Consider the following 16290-nt stretch of genomic DNA (forward strand, 5'->3'; position numbering starts at 1 on the left):
TTTTATTAGACTTTGTATAAAAAACTGTTTAGGGTTGGTCGAATGAATGGCTCATAGTCACCAGTTCCGAGTCTATTCGATTGCTGAGTATGAGGCCTTATGTTGTAAAAAAGGGGGAGAATAAAGAACTCAATTGGAGGTAATTAGCATATGGTTACAGAAGATATGTAATAAAGTAACCGACGAAGACTTGCGAGCCGCTTGCGCTTTTCTAACAAATTGTTTAGCGCTAGTAAACCATAATAAAGGTTAAAATTTAAAAACTAACTAATAACGTTTAAGTAAAATCTATGGAAAATTAACAATAAACTGATTTTTCGCAAAATATATAAATGGCCTTTTTATTTTTCTAAAAACCTGCGCGACAGTGGTTATTTTACAGCCTGTATATGACAAAAAATGAATAGCTGGAAAAAGGAGTACAAAAGAAGTACAAAACTAAACAAGGAGTACATTTCCAGTTTTTTTTTGGGAGTACAAGGGAGTATATTGCACTATAAAGGACTATGTTTACTCCCAAAAGTAGTACGTCTGGCAACCCTACCGGACAGTCTGGATTTTAGTCTGCAGCTCCGGTGAAACTTATAACCTAATCGCAGCATACGTACATTAGGGCGGTCCTTAAGAATGGAATGGGCGATTTTTTTCAGTCCCACCCCTTCAGTCGGTAATACCACGGTCACAGATATCACGTACAAATTTTGGTCCCGATTGGACTCGGTTAAGGTGTCTTGCAATAGGGTCAAAGGCCAGATGCTCTATGGAGACTCAGAAAATTTTCAAATTTGTTGGTTTTGCCGACTCGAGGTCAAATTTTTTTTGGAATCATAATTGAAACACAGGTTTTTTATTCTCTCCAATATATTTCAGTTACACCGCGGTAACCGTCTTCAGGGCAAATTGATTACACGTCTGCTCCGTGCGACGTGGAGTTTTGTACATGGAGCAGACGGTTACCGCGTGTAACCGAAATATATTGGAGAAAAATAAAACCCTGTGTCTTAATTAAAATTTCGAAAAAATTTGACCTCAAACCGGCAAAACTAACAAATTAAGAAGTGAAAAGGTCGCCAAAACCATCATCAATATTTTTTTATTTAATACCCAAAATCGATACTGATAAAGTCGAAGATATCACATAAAAATTTTGGTCCCGATTGGAGTCGTTTAATACGTCTTCATAGCGTAATCTGAATTCACAATTTGTATGTGATATCTTCGACTATAGTTGCATCGACGTAGGGGTTGAAGCTTAGGAAATCTGATGTAAAAATTTGCTTACTACATTTAAGGACCACCCTAATGTACAAATGTACATGCATATGTACTTATCGCACACCATCTTCAAAAGTGACACAACTCAAAATGACACGTTCATCAAAAAATGCGAAAAACTATTTCGTAGCACATGCTAATCATATGCGCCAGGAAGACTTTACCTTAGGGTTTTTCGACAAATTATAACAAAACTTTGCTCCAGATTTTGCTGAAAGGTAACTAAAACTCTGTGTACATTTTTATTGCATTATTTCAAAAAATGCCAAATTTCGAGTTGTGTCACTTTTGAAGATCGTGCGGATATGTTGATTGGAGTAAAAGTGATCTGTTTCTCCTTTGTATTCTATACATTACGGTGCCCATTGAAATTGTTTTTTTTTTTGTTTGCAAGCCCCTACCCCCTAATTTTACAAATTGTTGCCTTTTTTCGTCGATTTAGGTAAGAAAATTTTGTAGATTTGTGAGTTTTTGAATGGCTATTTTTAATTCAATTTCAAAGATCGAATATGATCTGAGAAGAGGATATATAGACGTTTAAAAAGCCTAAGCACAATTTTTATACAAAATTTGGTCGAGATCGGTCAAGTGGTTTTTGAGACACGCATATATCATATAAGTGGGCGGTGCCATCCCCATTTTCAAAAAAGNTTTGAAAGCCCCTACCCCCTAATTTTACAAATTGTTGCCTTTTTTCGTCGATTTAGGTAAGAAAATTTTGTAGATTTGTGAGTTTTTGCTATTTGGCTATTTTTAATTCAATTTCAAAGATCGAATATGATCTGAGAAGAGGATATATAGGCCTTTAAAAAGCCTAAGCACAATGTTTATACAAAATTTGGTCGAGATCGGTCAAGTGGTTTTTGAAACACGCATATATCATATAAGTGGGCGGTGCCATCCCCATTTTCAAAAAAGTTATTGAAACTTAAAGAGCGATTGATTGATATTTATCAATTTTGAATAAATATTGATGAATTCNCCTAAGCACAATGTTTATACAAAATTTGGTCGAGATCGGTCAAGTGGTTTTTGAAACACGCATATATCATATAAGTGGGCGGTGCCATCCCCATTTTCAAAAAAGTTATTGAAACTTAAAGAGCGATTGATTGATATTTATCAATTTTGAATAAATATTGATGAATTCCTTAGCCACACTGCTCAAAAAATCTGTAGGTTCGGTACATACACAATATAAATTCAAGGCCGTAATTAATAAAAGTCGCCTTATCAGTTTATATAAAAATAAATTTATTTTTAGATACTACTACATATTTTGAAATTGTGGAACTTATCGAAGGCCAAAATTTGAAAAATTAAGAGAAATATGTTTTTTTTTTTATTTTACCCGATAAAAAGTCCCAACAATCCAAGTCCGCCAATAGATTATTATATACCATTTTAAAGGCCTATGTATGCTCTTCTCAGATCATAGTCGATCTTTGAAATCGAATCAAAAATAGTCATTCAAGCACTCATAAATCTACAAAGTCGTATTTTCTGACCTAAATAACCTTTAAAAAATCTATAACAATAGGCAATAATATTTGTCATAAAAGCTAATAAAATTGCAGGGGTAGGGTCTTGAAATTTCCCCCCAAAAAAAAAACATTTTCGATGGGTACCCTAATGTGCATAAGTTCATNCCTACAAAGTCGTATTTTCTGACCTAAATAACCTTTAAAAAATCTATAACAATAGGCAATAATATTTGTCATAAAAGCTAATAAAATTTGGGGGGTAGGGTCTTGAAATTTCCCCAAAAAAAAAACATTTTCGATGGGTACCCTAATGTGCATAAGTTCATAGTCATATCGTCACATCTGTACCGTTAGTTCGATTTTAAAAAATTAGGGCTTGGTCTACAGATGTGTAGTAACATTTTCGAAAAGGGTTGCCACTTGATAAATAATTAAATTCAATATATAATTCAATAAGTTAATTAAGTATTAAAATATGAGTTTCGATCGAAATGGTTTTGAAAACGCTTTATTTCTTAATTATACGTAGGAGGTTTGCCACCTTTTTAAAAGGGGAAGTTCAATTTAAATTAATGCAATTAGAAAATTTAAATATGTATCATGATAGTGGTGTCAGGCAAAGAAGGTTGTGGTCAAAAATATTTTGTAGAGGGTTGCCACCTGTTTACAAAGTTACATTCAATGTATGCAATAGGTAAATGATTACTACTATATGGATATCAATTAGTTGGTTAAAGAATAGGACCGCAAATAAGTGTTCACTGATTGAGAAAAATGCTGACCTCTCTTTCTTTCGCTTTCCCATATTTTTATACCCGAGCGCACTTGTGCACAAGGGTATATTAATTTTGTTCACAAACGAATCGTGATAGATATAGACAAATGTATACATAAATGCTCAGAATGAATAGGGAAGTCGATTAAGCCATGTCTGTCTGTCCGTCCGTCCGTGTACACGATAACTCGAGCAAAAATTGAGATATCTCAACGAAATTTGGTATGTTGGTTTCCATTTATCCAAGGTAGATTGGTATTGAAAATGGGCGAAATCGGACTGTAATCCCGCCCACTTCCCGTGTAACGGTAATTTTCAAAAATACGAAAACTGCGATGTTTTAGTAACTACTGAAGATAATTCACTCAAAATTGATATTTACAATAACTTTTAGACGAAAAATGAGAATATTGTAAATTTTTGGAAAATGGGCTTACCCACGCCAACTTATGGTTACATGTGTAAATCTTTATTGGCCTTGGTACAGCATACCAAATGGCCGAAAATTTTTAAAATCGGACAATAACTACGTCCATATCCCATATAACGGTAATTTAGAGAAATACAAAATCTTCGATAAATCAGTAAATATTACAGCTAATTTATTCATATTTGATGCTTGCAACAATTCTTTACTAGAAATACGTTCATAGTAAAATTTTGGAAAATGGGCGTGGCACCGCCCACTTATGATGACATGTATGTATATCGGTAACCGTTCTACCGATTTGTACCAAACTTGGTACGGTTATAGTGCTTGCCACATAAGCAAAACGTTGAAACTTATTGAAATCGGACTAAAATTACGGCAAATTTCAGAAATGCCTGAAACTTCAATATTTCGAAGTTTGAGGACGCTAATTTACTCAAAATTGATTCGGAAAGGTGAAAAACATATATTTAATACTTGCGTCGGGTATTTAATGTTCGGCTCCGCTCGAACTTAGACTTTTTCTGTTACCTTTTTTTGGAAAAATTAAGATTCATAGTCCTGTTCAGTGTAACCAATTTAGGTAAAAAAAAAACTAAAAAATAGTGTTATTTATACAAATATTAGTTCCTTGAAACGTTTATTTCAATGTGCATACATATCGAAAATGTAATATAAAATTCATTAGGCGCGCGGCCGGGCAATAGCTCAGTTATGCATACTCTGTTAAAAGAACTTTCCGCGATAGTGGTTGCTCAACGCACAGCATTACATATGTAGAAGTCTGTTGGTTTTTGATTTCTGCGTAAAAATGGCATACCAGTACAAAGTATGCATAACTGAGCTGTAACTCTGGAATCTTATAAAAATTGTTGGTTCTCTATTGCTAATCTCACTTATTTTTTATAATATGCATGAACTAATTCAAAAGCACCGTGTTTTTTATGAAAGTCAAACTCGTATATTTACTTTAGTATTTCTTTTTGGCCTCACTTATTGCTAATATAAACTTTGTCAAATTTTTGCTTTAGATCCGCGAAGCTCTTAAGTCAACAACGTAACATGCACCAAACACCAACATGCAATTGTTACATGCAACATTGGTAGCAGTCAGGTCAACAATGGTGCTATAAATATCATGTACTGAGTTAGTTAATGGCAGTTTGAATTCGCAACTGTAAAAGTACCAACCATGGGAAAGCATGCGAGTTGGGTGCTGGTAATACTCCATATTTTCAGCTTTTGGTTGTCTTGTCAAGGCCTTATGAACGAGCATCAAGAGACGGCAAGGAGTGTCATTTTCTTACGTTCGCAAATAGAAATGGATTCGGAGCCGTGGATATCGGGCATAGGTTGTTTAGATTCGTTCATTAATATCGCCTTCACGCACCGCGAGCGGTTGACGCGCTCCTACAATCTACTTATGACAAACAGCTACTATATTTCTTCGCCGGCCTTAGAGATACAGAATGGGCTCTTAAAAATTTTGAATGAACTGGTTAGCCAGAGCAATGATAAAGGGCGACGGATTTTTCAGATTCGCACAGTCTTCGACAATAAACGATATGTGCAGGTGAAGTTCGGTGACAGCGCAGTAATATACACTGATTACTATGTCATTGTAGTGGACAGTTTAGAAAGGCTTAAAATATTTATGCGGGACTATATTAGTCGCATGGTTTCTTGGAACCCTGGAGCCCGCTTTTTGCTGTTATTCAACAATGCGTCGAAGCGGGATAACGAACACGAGGTGGCAATGGAGGTTTTCACCCTTTTGCAGAAGCAATACTATGTCCATCAAATAGGTCTTCTGTATGCAACTGGTGAGACAGACTACTCATTCTCAGTAATGGACTACTACAATAATGAATACTGTCGCACTATAAGAGTGTCCAAAATAGGCGAGTGCAAAAAAGGGCAGCCTCAACCGAATGCGGCCGAGGTTAAACGGAAGCTGCGCAAATTTGAACGCGATATTAGGATAAAAAATTGCACCTTTCAAATGTGCGCAGCCGTATCAGCGCCTTTTGTGGAGAAAAGCTGCCGGACTGGAATAGAGTTGCGTATTATAGGTTTCATGAGAAATCGTCTAAACTTCAAGGTAAATATGGAATCTCCTTATTATATTTATTCACGGCCTGCTCCTTAATTTACAGATCAAGCATTCTTGTGAAGAAGAGAGCAGAGGAGTGCGTGAAGAGAATGGAACATGGACTGGGCTGCTGGGAAGACTATTTGATCGTGACTGTGATTTTATACTTGGCGGATTCTTTCCTGACAACGAGGTTAATGAAAATTTCTGGACTTCCGACTGTTACCTCTCCGATAGCTATACTTGGTTTGTGAAACTCGCTGATCCAAGACCTGCATGGATCGCTCTCTACAGCATTTTCCAAGACGAAACGTGGATATGCTTTATTGTTTTGCTTAGCTTTACTTGGATATTCTGGTACTTTTTCGTAAACATGCTTCCTGAACCACCAGACCACAAAGATTTTTCGCTAGCAGGCATTAATGCCATGGCTGTCTCTATATGCGTCGCTGTCGAAGAGCGCCCAGAGTGTTTTGCTTCTCGCATTTTCTTTCTCGCAGTAACTATTTACGGAATGAACGTTGTTGCAATTTATACTTCGCAGCTAATCACCGTATTCACTGATCCTGGCTATCTACACCAAATAGACAATCTCGTCGAGGTACTTGAAGCGGGCATACCTTTTGGAGGTCCAGATGAAAATCAAGACTGGTTCGAAAATGACGAAGATATGTGGATCTACGAAATGTATAACGACACGGACTTCTTTATACCAAACTCAGATAATCTTCGTGCTGTGAGGAATGGCAAACGTGTCTTACTTGCGAGTCGAATGTATGTGTTGCAAGATCGCCTCGCCGATGAACTTTTTGCATTTCCAAAGAACGTTTTTTCTAGTCCACTACAAATAATAATGAAAGCTGGATTTCCATTAGTATCTGATTTCAATTGGCTCATAAGAGCTATGCGAGACCATGGAATTTTTCAAAAGATCGACAATGATTTTCGCTTCAACAACACCTATCTTAATCGAATAAACCGCATGCGACCAGAGTTTAAAGGTAATAATGAAATAAGTACACGAGCCTGCCACCCCCTTAACCCTTCTGCAATGATTGACTGACCCAACTGACCCAATTTTTATGAAAAAATTCTTTAACAACAGAGTTAGGTAATTTTAAATGAGCTGCGGCGTTGTCTATTCGTTAAAAGCATAATCAGCTATGGTTTCGCAAAAATATAAGAGTGTTTTATTTTATTTAGTTTTCTAGAAGGCGACATAGTTTTTCCATACATCCACAGTGTTTCTGGGTCAATTTGATCCAAATTATTATTTGGTAACTTTGAAACGGTAAGCATACAGCACTTGCCGATAAAGATTTTGCTTATGATAAATAAAATATTAACTTAATTTAAATTGAAATTTCTATTATTGGATCAAAATGATCCAAAACATTATAGGAAGGGGTAAATTCCAAACACTGAAGAAGGGCATGACAGGTATTAGGTACAAATCTACGAAAAAAGAAATAAAAAATTCCATTACGTAAGTTTTCCGAGAAAATAACTTTTCCAGTGTTCATAGTGTTTCAATGAATTAATGGTGTTAACTACGAATTTACATAATTCTTTCTGATTCCTTAGCCTCTTTAGGATAATTTTTAGCTTTTTGATTATTTTTGGCTTTCCATGAAAATTTTCAACATTTCTGCATGTGATCAATAAAAATATATTTTGATGTGCTGGAAAGGTCGTAATTCAAATTAACGTACGAAAATATCAGAAAAAATAACATAATTATCTGAAGGGGAAAAGGCTAAATTTCGCAGGCCCGTGTTATTTAATATAAAAGAAAAAATAAAAGCATCAATAAGAACACATGATCCTTTTGCAGAGTCTGCAATTGTTCTCACCACTGATCACCTCAAAGGTTCCTTTTCCATTCTGGTCGTTGGAGTTGTTGCAAGCATAATTTTGTTCGTGTGTGAGCTTTTTGCTTTCTGGATTTTCATGCCTTATTTGAAGAAGTTTACCAATGAGGAGAGGATGGACCGATCTGAACGAGGAAAATCATTCCAAACGCTAGTTAAGAAAGATAGAAGGAATAATAAAAATAGAGTAGTAAAGAAAAATAACGAAATGAAAAAGAAGCCAGTTAAATCAAGTAAAAAGAACAAGAAATCCGAGAGCAAAACCTACAAAGTGGATGTTGTAAATAACATAAGATTCACGCCAGTGAAACGACGATATATAGATTTGAATCCTTATTAAGCTTTTATGGAAAAATTACAGCTTTTCAATATTTTATAATTAGATTTTTGTGATATGAAAAGCAATAAATCAATATCTACAGCTTTAGATATTTATGTAAATACATACATAAGTTGGTATATGCTGTTACCCACTATGCTATATAAAACTTGTATTAAAATTTTCGCAAAGCAAGTGCTTGAAGAAAAATGGTTTGAAAGGGAACGGATTCGTATAAGTTAAACTTAGGACAACTGCCATTTAACTACCAACGGGAGATAGCGATTTACAGAAGGCTATTAATAAAATTGAAGGTTATGCACCCAAACAGGTCGATTTAGATGTATCTGGGATCCACAGTACTCCAACGAGAAAAGTCAGTGTGGAGCGCTCTTTTTCGGCGCTAAAACTGAGTTTTAAAAAACAAATACTTCTAAATAAAACAAAAATTAATGCGCGTGGGGTGCGCTACGGAAGTGAAACTTCCCTTGATTTTTTTAACCATAACAACGGAAGTGGCACTTCGTGTTACCCATGTAGAGTTTTGTGAGTTTGCGTCACAATCCACTATTAGGCCCATACCATTTGAATCGGCGTACGTAACGATGTCCATAAGCTCCCTCGAAGGAGGGAGGCTATAGAATCATATGGTAGGAAGGAGGAAAATATAATGGCCTCGGCGCGTTGCCCGCCCGTACAGTACACAATTTTTATCGAAACGACATCTTGAGAGCAGAACTCTCTAAATATCGTGCACTCGGCACTATAACGCATGTGCGTAGTCTTTCCGTCCGTTTAAGTTGAAGGATTTCCACCCAGGAAATCTCTCCAAGTCTACATATAGAGATGGTTCCTGAATTATGAATACTTGGAGATTTGCTATGCTGCAAATCAATTTAAAAATAATTTCCGTAGGCAGCGACCATAAACGCATTTGGTTCGAAGGACTTTCAACAAGCCTGCGTCAATGGAAAGAGCCGTCTCCATCGCTAGAAGTCGGTTTTCCCCTGGTGTATGAGTAAATACGCAATTTTCTCGCTTTAGAACATCGCTTGGTTTCCGAGAAGGCCCTGGTGGTTCTTATCATTTTTAAATTGCATCTAACTTTTTGGGCTAATTTTCAGTTGGCATTTCGGGTGCAGAGTTAGATACCAAAGGAATTTGAGCACTCGCCTTGGCTATAGACGCAGCCTTCTTCTCCATTTACCTCCTTCTCTTCACCTGCACTGCGGTCAGCTTTTCACCCGTTCGAGGATCACCAATACAGGATTAATCCATACCGACACTCTCCCGGTTTGCACCAGGTTTAACCATTGTTGGTTCCATCTCTGAAACCAGTGTCCGCTTTGAAAGAGGAGAAGGACCATCAAGCATCTTCACATCTTGTCACAACGTTGGTTGCTCCAGAATGTTGCGATGGTAGTTCGCCCTCCACTTCATTTAGGAGTAGGCTCTCCATTGCCAAAGTCAATGTGCCGCTTGTTTCCACCGAGACCCTGGGTGCCAATCGCTTCATGGTGGACCGTGAGCTTTGGGCCTGCACATCCGATGCCCAGGCCGCCGTAAAATGGGTGGAGGATTTTCAGCTTGCTGGTTATCCCGTGCAGAGGTATCAGGATTTGGCTCCTCCATGAGGAAAAGGAGATTGTAATCTATCCTTACTGCTAAGCGGTGGCCCTTTCAAAGGGTATTCTTCCCGTCATCCTCCTACTTCCCGACATGCACCGAATGCCATTCGCAATGCTCCAATCAAGCAAATCTTGGGTTTCGTTCAAAAACATCCCCAATCAAGAGAGTAGGGTGCAATCGGTGAGTAAATGTCTCACACAGTTGCACCATCACCCGTTGAGAAGGTCTGATTAGCGATTCGACTGACCCCTCGCACCGTGTCAAGGTGCTTGCTTTCACGACCGTATCTTTTTTCCGTTTTGTTGTTTATTCAATAAGTGATTACCAGTAAAAAAACATGGTTAATTAGGAAATACAAATTCAAATAATAGATTTACTGCGGAAGGGTGAGACCGTAGAAAAAGTGGTAAAAAAATGTTGCCATTGGAAAATGCTAAGACTGAGAAAAAATATAGCCACAAGTGTTCCTAATTACAAAGGAAGTCGGGCAAAGAATATTACGGTGTGACCTCTTGTGACCTTAGTAATCGATGCAGCCACTCTTGCAGAAGCGCACAAGGTATTAAACTTTAATTTAAGTCAGTAGACAGCGAGGCACAGTATTGCCAAATTGAGCATAATGCAGCGCAAGAAACCCAGACCGTTGCTAATTGAGATATGGTAGCCCGGGCATGGTATTGGATTAGTGACCCTAATTAAGCCCAAACGCGTCGTGTTAGAAAAACCGTGAATCACAGTGGTGGGTCAATAATGGGTTGTATTTCAAAAAATTGTGTTGGTCCGTTATGCGTAAGGAATAGTATCTGGTCATCTTGCAAAATTTGCCAGGTGTAGTGAAAAAAATGAGAGTTGCTGCTGAAAAATCAGGCGAAGCACACTGTTCATGTTGACAAAGGCTGGATACAAAACCAAACATTTCCTAATTGTAAGTGGCCTCCACCACCTCCCGGCATGAATCGTAAGTGTTCAATGTGGTAAATGAACTGTGAAAGCAAACTACGGATTCACCTTCAGAAATTTTACAAAGATTAACCTTCAGTAAGCCAAGTCGCGTCCAGCAACTTAGAAAAGGAAAGGGATACTGAAAATCGTACTACTTAATAATTTTTTTCTTTCCTCTTTCAAAAATATCCAATTTCATAAAATTTCAATGCCTATTTATCATATTGCTCAAGCGTTAGACGATAAAGAGTCCATACACCTTCGTAGCCCATTACGCCCATTAGGGTACTTAAATCTGACATTATAGACAATGGTTATTATGTAAAAAAATATTTAAAAAATGCTATAATCAAAAAGAAAAACATTCACTTATTTTTTTTTGTTTCTTTATACGTTGCACATTAATGTAAAAAATGTATAATTAGCGCCCATAATAAGACGGAAGAAATACATTTTTTCATTAAGTNGTTTCTTTATACGTTTCACATTAATGTAAAAAATTTATAATTAGCGCCCATAATAAGACGGAAGAAATACATTTTTTCATTAAGTTTCGTTAAAAGGCTTCCAAGATACAGCACTTTGAAGAAAGGTATGTATGACATTTTTTATTAAAATTTAAGTCCCGTGTAAATAGGCAACCCTACGTCATATCGGCAAATTATGCTGCACGTATATTCATGTCACCTAGACTTTCAATCTCAACTTTCATCCAAATCCTTAGAGGTCGCGCACAGAGGTGGCCGCGGTGACATGAAATGCCTCCTCTTCAAATACTTCAATAGATTCTACATGTCCAACCTTAACATTTCTAAACACTCCCTCGTTTGACACGTTAATTTGAGTATAATTAATTTAAATTTGATTTTTACTACAGGTGGCAAACCTCTCCAAAATATTTTCCAACTAAAATGTTATTAAACCCTTTGGTCTGACACCCATACTGTGATATACATTCCAATTACCTAATGCCCTTAATTCAAACAAAATTTAATATTTCAAACAGCTGGCAAACCTATTATTATTATTGTCATTATTATTGCTATTGTTATTAAACCCTTATGTCTGACACCCATATTGTGATATACTTACATTCCAATTATTTCATTCCCTTATGTTAAGTAGAATTTGATTTTTTAAACAGGTGGCAACCATCTACGGTTACCAGACGTACTGATTTTATCAATACAGTAATGATTTTTCAACTCTGTACTGACTGTATTAATTTCTTCAATCAGTACGCTAATGTCCTGATTTTTCAAAATTTGTATTGATTTGTACTGAATTTTCAATTCAAACAAAATACTTTAGATTTACTTAATGTTTTTACATAACGTTGGAACTTCCTTAAACTGTACTGTAAAAAGTAAGAAGAAAATAATTTCATTATAGTTGACCTGTTTCAGATAATGTTTCATATCCCCAAGAAATTAATACAACAAAAAGTTCAATCCTTTTGTGGGTCCGGGTCGTTACGTACCAGTTGCGATAATATGATGGAGCTTAATTTATTTAAAAAGAAGGCTGACGTTTTTTTGTCGAGTGTTGCTAGTTATCTGGAAAATAAATTTCAGTTTAATAACAACAAATTTGAATATTCGAATGGCTTTTGCCTATAACTTACAACTCTTTTTTCACAATTTACTGACACTTTAAAAGAGTATTGCATAAAAGACATAGAGTTGGATACTCTTTTTAGCGAATTATTAGTCTTTCAAAGTTTTTGCATAGTTGAAAAAATTTATTTGAGCCATCAGGAATTATATATGCAGTCTTTAAATAGTGGTACTTTTCCACAGTTAGAAAAAATATGTAATTTTGTTTTTTCAGTACTACACTCAAACGAAGCAACTGAGAGGATCTTTAGTATAATATTTGCTTGCTGGCGCAAAGAGAGCAACCGGCTTTTAATTAAAATTTTTTAAAGTGAACTTCATATTGAAGTAATTTTAAAGAGAAATGTATAGAATTCTTTGATACGGAAGATGGAAATGAACTGATTATTGCTATTCAAAAATGTCATAAATATAAAATAATTTATTGGCTTCTGTGCACAATTACTACGTTTTATTTCAAATAGCAATTTGCAAAATGGTAAACTTTGCCGTATAAACGCTTAGTTAATTTTTTATTTGCAAATAACTAAACCAAGCAAATAAGTAGATATTGATTAGTGGTATTATTTGCAAATAAGCGCAAGACGCCGCCATTCTTAGGTTTATTTTCTGTTTCGATGGTCATCTTATTGCCTTTTTATAATCAGACATTATTAAAAAAGAATTTTTCACCATCGAATAAACAGTGAGTTAGGTATTTGCAAATTATTTTCATTTGCAAATAGCTTACGTATAAACGTAGTAAATGATGTGTACACTCATGTTAAAGTGAAAAACACTTTTTTATGAACTATATTTTACTTATATACCAAAATATTGCCGAAAACAAGTACTCTGACGTTTTAAAGTATTATCTGTTTCTTACATTCATAATTCTGCTTTGAACAAATATGTACTGAAAACTACTGATTTTTTTGGCATGAAAACGTCTAACGTAGTGATACCGCGCATAAAAATCTGGCAACCCTACAACCATTCTTCATGTAGTTTAGAACTAAAACCCTTTTCAAAAACTTTTCGATTGATATTCATATTGTAGTAATTCATTTAAATTAATTTAATTTAATTTAATTTTTAATAGGGTGGCAACCCTAGTAAAAGAGTATTCTTAGTGTACATTCTGAGGGTTTCTTAATAATCTTTCGTTTAACACCATTATTTTCAGGTGGCAACCCTTTCGCATTATTTTCAAACTACAACTTTTTAAGCCACTTGGCATCAATTTTTTAATTCAAGTTGAATTTGATTTTTTAAGCAGGTAATAGCCCTCCTCCATAAGCGTGGAATTGATTATATCGTCGTTTGAAGTACAAACCCGCGCATCGTCATACTTCAAAACCGCGTAACTGACATTGGCTACCAAAAATTGGATTTGCTGGCACAAGCTCTTGGCTCAATCCTTATCCATTCGTCCTGAAATATACTAGCCAGAAATGCGATTTCTTTATAAAAAGAGAGAAACATTTTGAAATATGAGTGTTTTACGCTCTAGAATATAATTTCTACAACTTCACACACGCGGTTTTGCATTTTGTTGATACGCGGTTTTGTACTTTAAACGATGATATATATCGTTGAAGATAATGCAAAACCGGGTAAGTGAATTATGTAAATTATCTTCTAGAGAGTAAAAAACTCACATTTCAAAATGGTTCTCTTTTTTATAAAGCAATCGCATACCTGGCCAGTATATTTCAAGACAAATGGATAAGGATTGAGCCAAGAGCTTGTGTGAGTAAATCCAATTTTTGGCAGCTAATGCGAGTTACGCGGTTTTGCAGAACGACGATACGCGGTTTTGTACTTTATAGCTGAAATACAATGCCGGCGAACGGCGAACTCACCACAGCGAAATTCGCGCTGTCAAAATTAGAACACCCGCAATTATATGAAATTGAACACAGCCAAAGCGAAATGCGAAGTTCGCTTGGCGGCGTTTCATGGCGATAGATTTATTTCTATCGCCCTGCTGGGCGATGACAGCTGTGCGTGCCAAAGGTGGCCGTATTTGTTTTTTGCTTTCAAAGTTTTAAAAGAAAACAACCTAAACCCGTTTTTTTTTTGTTGTTTGAAAAATATAGTTGTGGATTCGTTAAATCTGGCTTGAAACAAATTATTTATAATAATCTTTCTTTGTTTTACATTTATATTTGTTATCATTTCCTCATTTCTAAATATGGTTTAGTTTTTTCTAAATATGGTCACCCAAATTATAAAGGCGACCAAATGGTATCTGCTGTTTTCGCTACCGCTCTAATTCTGTTTAAGTAGGCGAAATAGCTGGGNCAATATGGTCACCGAAATTATAAAGGCGACCAAATGGGATCTGCTGTTTTCGCTACCGCTCTAATTTTGTTTAAGTAGGCGAAATAGCTGGGCGAACGGTGAACGACAGCATCGCCCAATTCGGCGAAGTTTGCCGTTCGCCGGTATTGTATTTCAAGCATNGGTTTACATTTATATTTGTTATCATTTCCTCATTTCTAAATATGGTTTAGTTTTTTCTCAATATGGTCACCGAAATTATAAAGGCGACCAAATGGGATCTGCTGTTTTCGCTACCGCTCTAATTTTGTTTAAGTAGGCGAAATAGCTGGGCGAACGGTGAACGACAGCATCGCGCAAGTCGGTGAAGTTTGCCGTTCGCCGGTATTGTATTTCAAGCATTAAACGACTATATCTCCATACCAAGCTCCATTACTCTTAACACAAATATGTATTTCCTGNGGTGAAGTTTGCCGTTCGCCGGTATTGTATTTCAAGCATTAAACGACGATATCTCCATACCAAGCTCCATTACTCTTAACACAAATATGTATTTCCTGCGATATGCAGTATGAAAAATTCCGTTTGCATGGGAGGTGCCACGCCCCCTTGTCCAATCGAGATTACGGCGTGACAAATTATATTTAAGTTGGGCTAAATGACACCAGTGTACAAAATTTCATGACGGTCGATTGAGTAGTTAAAGCGTAACAAACAAACAGCCTCACTTTCGAATTTATAATATTAGTAAAGGTCTGATTATGCATACTTCGCATAACTTCGCACAATCATTTGTACCAGTGCAATAAAAATGTAACTTAAGAAAATGTGAAGCAAAATCTTAACTCACCAGATCGCTAAGTTTTTAAAAGTTCTGCTAATTTCTGGGTAATGGAATTCATACAAAATACATACAAAGTACATACGAAATTACAGTTTGAAGTTTATGCGAAGTTATGGGAAGTATGCATAATCAGACCATAAGGATAGGTATATGGGCAAATCCCTGCAACCGTGCGATTCAACGTAAAAAAAAGTGGTAATTTTAAAATTGAAGGCATAAAAATAAAATTATACATCAAATTGTTTTAAATCCATTGAGCAAGCATATAATTCTTGTGTGATTCATTTTTGCTTGCAAATGCTTGAAGAGTTACATATATGTAAAAAACGATAATTTTCGAAAACTCAAAGTTAGCGATATGGCGTGGGTTTTGTCCGATTTGAAAAATTTTCAAGATAGTATTAAAGAAGGTCAGGCGAAAGGTGTATACCACATTTGGTAAATATTGGTGAAGTGGCTTTTGAGATACAAATATTTCATATACATAAGTGGGTGGGCCATGCCCAGTTGACAAAAAATTTTATGAAAAATTAAATTTCGCTTAAGATCCATTGAAAACATAATTTTTGAGTAAATATTTACAAATTCGTTAACCGCACTGCCCAAAGATCTGAAAATCCTTTATATACACACATCTAAATTTATGACCGCATTTTAGGCAAAAGTTAGTTTATTTATTTGGCATTTTCAAAGAACTTTATGGAGAATGTTATCTAACGATCACGCTCAATGACAACCTCTTATGTTT

At 35.8% G+C, this 16290-nt stretch overlaps 1 protein-coding gene across 1 annotated transcript; it reads left to right on the forward strand.

Annotated features, from left to right (window-relative positions):
• Window positions 1-5156: 5156 nt before the first annotated feature.
• Window positions 5157-7962, forward strand: Ir60a (Ionotropic receptor 60a; the record flags this gene model as incomplete). The annotated part of the gene is made up of 3 exons (XM_017630536.1): window positions 5157-6065; window positions 6121-7057; window positions 7891-7962. Coding segments are annotated over exons 1-3 (1918 nt in total), but the record flags the coding sequence as incomplete, so codon positions are not given.
• Between the last annotated feature and the right edge of the window lie 8328 nt (window positions 7963-16290).

Source organism: Rhagoletis zephyria, unplaced genomic scaffold (genome assembly GCF_001687245.7).
Source record: "Rhagoletis zephyria isolate East Lansing unplaced genomic scaffold, Rhagoletis_zephyria_1.1 Rzeph_scaffold_07844, whole genome shotgun sequence".
Lineage (NCBI taxonomy): Eukaryota > Metazoa > Arthropoda > Insecta > Diptera > Tephritidae > Rhagoletis > Rhagoletis zephyria.